This window comes from Hordeum vulgare, chromosome 1H (genome assembly GCF_904849725.1).
Source record: "Hordeum vulgare subsp. vulgare chromosome 1H, MorexV3_pseudomolecules_assembly, whole genome shotgun sequence".
NCBI classification, from domain to species: Eukaryota; Viridiplantae; Streptophyta; class Magnoliopsida; order Poales; family Poaceae; genus Hordeum; species Hordeum vulgare.
The window spans coordinates 438,818,990-438,822,757 of NC_058518.1; the positions used below are offsets into that span (position 1 = coordinate 438,818,990).

The 3,768-nt window shown below is 50.7% G+C and overlaps 1 protein-coding gene across 1 annotated transcript; it reads right to left on the reverse strand.

Annotated features, from left to right (window-relative positions):
* Positions 1–849: 849 nt before the first annotated feature.
* LOC123443389 (GDSL esterase/lipase At5g45910-like) lies at positions 850–3,541 on the reverse strand. The gene is made up of 4 exons (XM_045119741.1): positions 3,193–3,541; positions 2,741–3,096; positions 2,377–2,650; positions 850–1,274 (listed from the first exon to the last, which is right to left on the reverse strand). The coding sequence occupies exons 1-4, from the start codon at positions 3,431–3,433 to the stop codon at positions 1,057–1,059; spliced, it is 1,089 nt and encodes a 362-aa protein (XP_044975676.1). The 5' UTR covers positions 3,434–3,541; the 3' UTR covers positions 850–1,056.
* Between the last annotated feature and the right edge of the window lie 227 nt (positions 3,542–3,768).

Here is a 3,768-nt window from a genome sequence, read left to right on the forward strand (position 1 = left end):
GAGTCAAAAAATCATGACCGATGAGTGACCTGGCGGGCTGCCCAGGCATTTGAGACCAATTTGGGGCGCCCGACTATAGATGCTCTTAGCCTTTCAAAATTATTCATAGAGATGCGATGCGCATGCATACGTTTATAAGGATAAATATATGTATGGATGTGTAGCTGTGTTAAAAATAAAATCAAGCTCAAGATGAACTTGCAAAGCATAGCAAGGGAAATGCTGAACTCCTTGAATTTATTTCCCCAGTCTAGATAATCAAGGGGGCTCGAAGCAATTTCCTCAACTTACAGATAAATAAGAATCTCAAACAAGCTCCTCCTTTGGGCTTGACTGTTGACCGCTTGGCCAAGTGGGGATGGCCTAATTGTGGGCTTTGCCCAATATGTAAGCGCGTGCAAGAATCAATCGACTACTTCCTCTTTCAATGCCAGTACACTAGCTACTAGACTTTGGGGAATGATCAAAGATTGGCTCCAACTAAAGAACATCAACACTTCTACTTGGCACTTGTCACGTTCGACCGAGGAGTGATGGATAGGGATTTCCATCTCTACCGTTCCAAACAGGAAGGCCATGGCCACACTCTCCATGCTCATCTCTTGAACAATCTGTAATGAAAGGAACGTTCACATCTTTCATCTCAAAAGTGCCCCACCGACTGTTCTACTTGCTAACATCAAGATTGAGACACAAACATGGGTCACCGTGGATGCAAAAAAATTGGGATCCATCATGCCACGAGAGTAGACCTTTTGTATTGATGTTGTAACACAATGAGCGTTGTAACACAAACTTTCTACTCATTTCCCTCTTAATTAATGAATGAGACAAGTCTTTTGCCCTTTCTTAAAAAATCTCAAACAACACATCTACAGTTTTATTTATTCTGTGGAGGCAACCTGATTAATTACCCCCATAAAATTCATCATATTAGTTGTTACATCCACACATAGACATGACGCATCGATCGATCCCACCACGCACACTCACAAAACGCATCAAGTCAATAAATAAAACAATAATACGTAAATCAACATTAGAGCCTACGGATGATCAGTGCAAGATGCGGGGGCTGCAGTAAGGGCCCTTGAGCCAGCCGTTGGCGATGGAGCGGTACGCCGCCTCGGTGAGATGGATGCCGTCCCAGATGAGGTAGTTGTGCGGGTCAGAGCAGGCGCTCGCCCCGGCCATGCCGCACCTCGCCTTGTTGTTGTAGTTGTACTTGCCCTGCCCGCCGGCTCCGCAGCACACCTTCAGCCCATACTTGAGGCCTGAAACCCACACATACCAAACCGATCTTTATTATACCACCCTTGTTCTTCATTTTTTAACTTCGACTACCTCTATTTTTAAATACTTGTTGGTAAGAACTAGGCTAGTTCTTTCTAAGACAAGTATTGTGTTATATATGGAGTATGTAATTAATATGATCGCGATCGCTTTGTCACGTGAACTATGTGGTGATGGCCATGAGGAGACGATCATATAACCGTGGCGGATGAGATCGTGCACGGTATCATGAACATGGGCTGCTAGTAGGAGTATTGTTTTTGTGAGCCTGTCTTTTTTGGAGTATCTCTCTGAGTCTCTGTCAAATTTATACGCCGTTTTACTACATGGAAAGAAGAGCTCGTCACATGCATGTACAGTGCTTTAGCGACAGTATTATATACACACTGTCACGCTCCTCATTTCATAATAATAATTGGATCATGCATGTGTTAGCTAGATGGGCATGCATGCTTGCCAACTGGTTTGCTAGCTAGATGGATGGGGATTGATTCCCAAATTATATGGACAGGACAGAGACAGAGGCCAAATTATATGGACAGGACAGAGACAGAGGTCATGGTCCCTTCCTAGAGCGTATACAATTCGACCACTAATTAGCCGAATGAGTCGCCTGTGGGCTAAGAATCCAGGAGTCCATACTTTCCAAAGCTTATCGTCCATGCATGCATGCACCTAGCTAGCTTTCTCTCTACATAATCAAAGGTGCGGCGCAACTTTGGATAAATGTCTGTGGCGTACGTACGTAGCTGCTAGCTAGGCTATGAACCGTGCGTGCATGGGCCCCGTGTGCCCTGGCTGTCTACACTTACTCAAGTGTCGTGATCACCGAAACTTCGACTTTGTCACGGCAACTGGATTCCAGCTACCTACTCGGCACATGACATGACCAAAAAGTTGAGGTGTGCTGCAGTAAAGACGGTGTTTTTTGCCTTGCTGCTCTGGACAGGGATGCCTGGCCGGGCACAACAACTTTACACCAGGATATTCCTACTTCACGCGCGCGCGTGTACTCTTCACCGTGTGCTTGGTGTAATAATAACCTAATAAGGTTTTAAAGGATGAGAGACTGCATCAACTTACCGAAATTCTGAGGGGCCCGGATCATCTGGATGACCTGCGCGTAGAAGTCGGCGTACATGATCCTGGTGTGGGGGTATGTCCTCTGGAGGTTGGCGAGGCTCCGCCGGAGCAGCGAGTTGTGGTGGGCGGAGAGCTCGTTGTAGCTCTTGAGGCAGCCGTCGCCGTCGTAGTCGCCGGCGTTGGAGGTCCCGTAGAGGGTGAGGTAGATGGGGAAGCACCCGATGGGGAGCACCCCCGGCACCACGATGTCCATCGCGCCCACTCTGATCATCGTCTGCGCATGCACAAAATAACACGGTCCGGTGTTAGTTAGATGACCACCACCACATGATATGACAACCCGTGGCACGGATGATCGATATACCTCGAGGCCACGGATGATATGGCTGACGACCCGCGGCACGTAGCCCCTGACGTCGGCCATGGTCCGGCCGGAGAAGAGCGCGGCGTTGTAGTCGTTGCCGCCGAACTCGCCCACCACGAAGAGGGACTTGGAAAGATGCCGCTTGCAATCCTTGCCGCAGGCGGACGGGAGGAGCTTCCGGAACCACTGGATCTGGGTGTCCAGGGGGCCATTGTTCCAGATCTTGTCGCTGAGGCCGATGGACTGGAAGAAGCTGAAGTCCATGGTGGTGGCGCCGATGATCGCCATGTTGGCGCCCTTCTTGAAGTCGCCGCCGGCCTTGGACGCCGGCAGCAGCGGCAGCCCAAAGTGCTCAGCTGCAGTTGCACATATGTACCAATTTTTTCACATGCCAGTGCGATCAAGCCGCGTGGTTACGATGATCGGACATATATTGAGGAGTAGGTAGGTACCGAGGAAGTCGACGATGACGCGGCCGTCGGAACAGCGGCCGGTGGGGCGTTTGAAGAAGGTCTCGCCATAGGGCGACTGCCCCGTGGTGAGCCACGACGGGCAGCCGCCGACGCAGAGGTTGCCAGTGTCGGAGATGGAGTCGCCGAAGCTGTAGATGGCCTCGTACCGCTGCGCTCCGCCGTGACGGAGCGCGCACAGCAGCACCACGGTGCCAAGCAGCGCGGCTCTCATCGTCGCCATGGCTCACTAGCTATCCTATCAAGTTTCAACAGCGTACGACGTGACTACGTGTCGCGGTCGGACGAGACGACGACGAAGACGGCGTGTGTGTGTGTGGTTACGGCCGGGAGATCCGTTGGGATTTATAGGCGGGCTAGGACGCCCGTTAGGACGTCGCTTTCCCCGGTGGACTGCTGCTGCATGCTAGCTAGTCGTAGCTGCTGGGGGCGACGTGCTGCAGCTTCCAACTATATTCTTCCCTTCACTAGGGACACCCTACTGCAGCGCAGTCTATCACGTACGCATCTTTGAGATATTGCCAGATACGTAAAGCGTTTTCGAGTCTTTTGGCATCT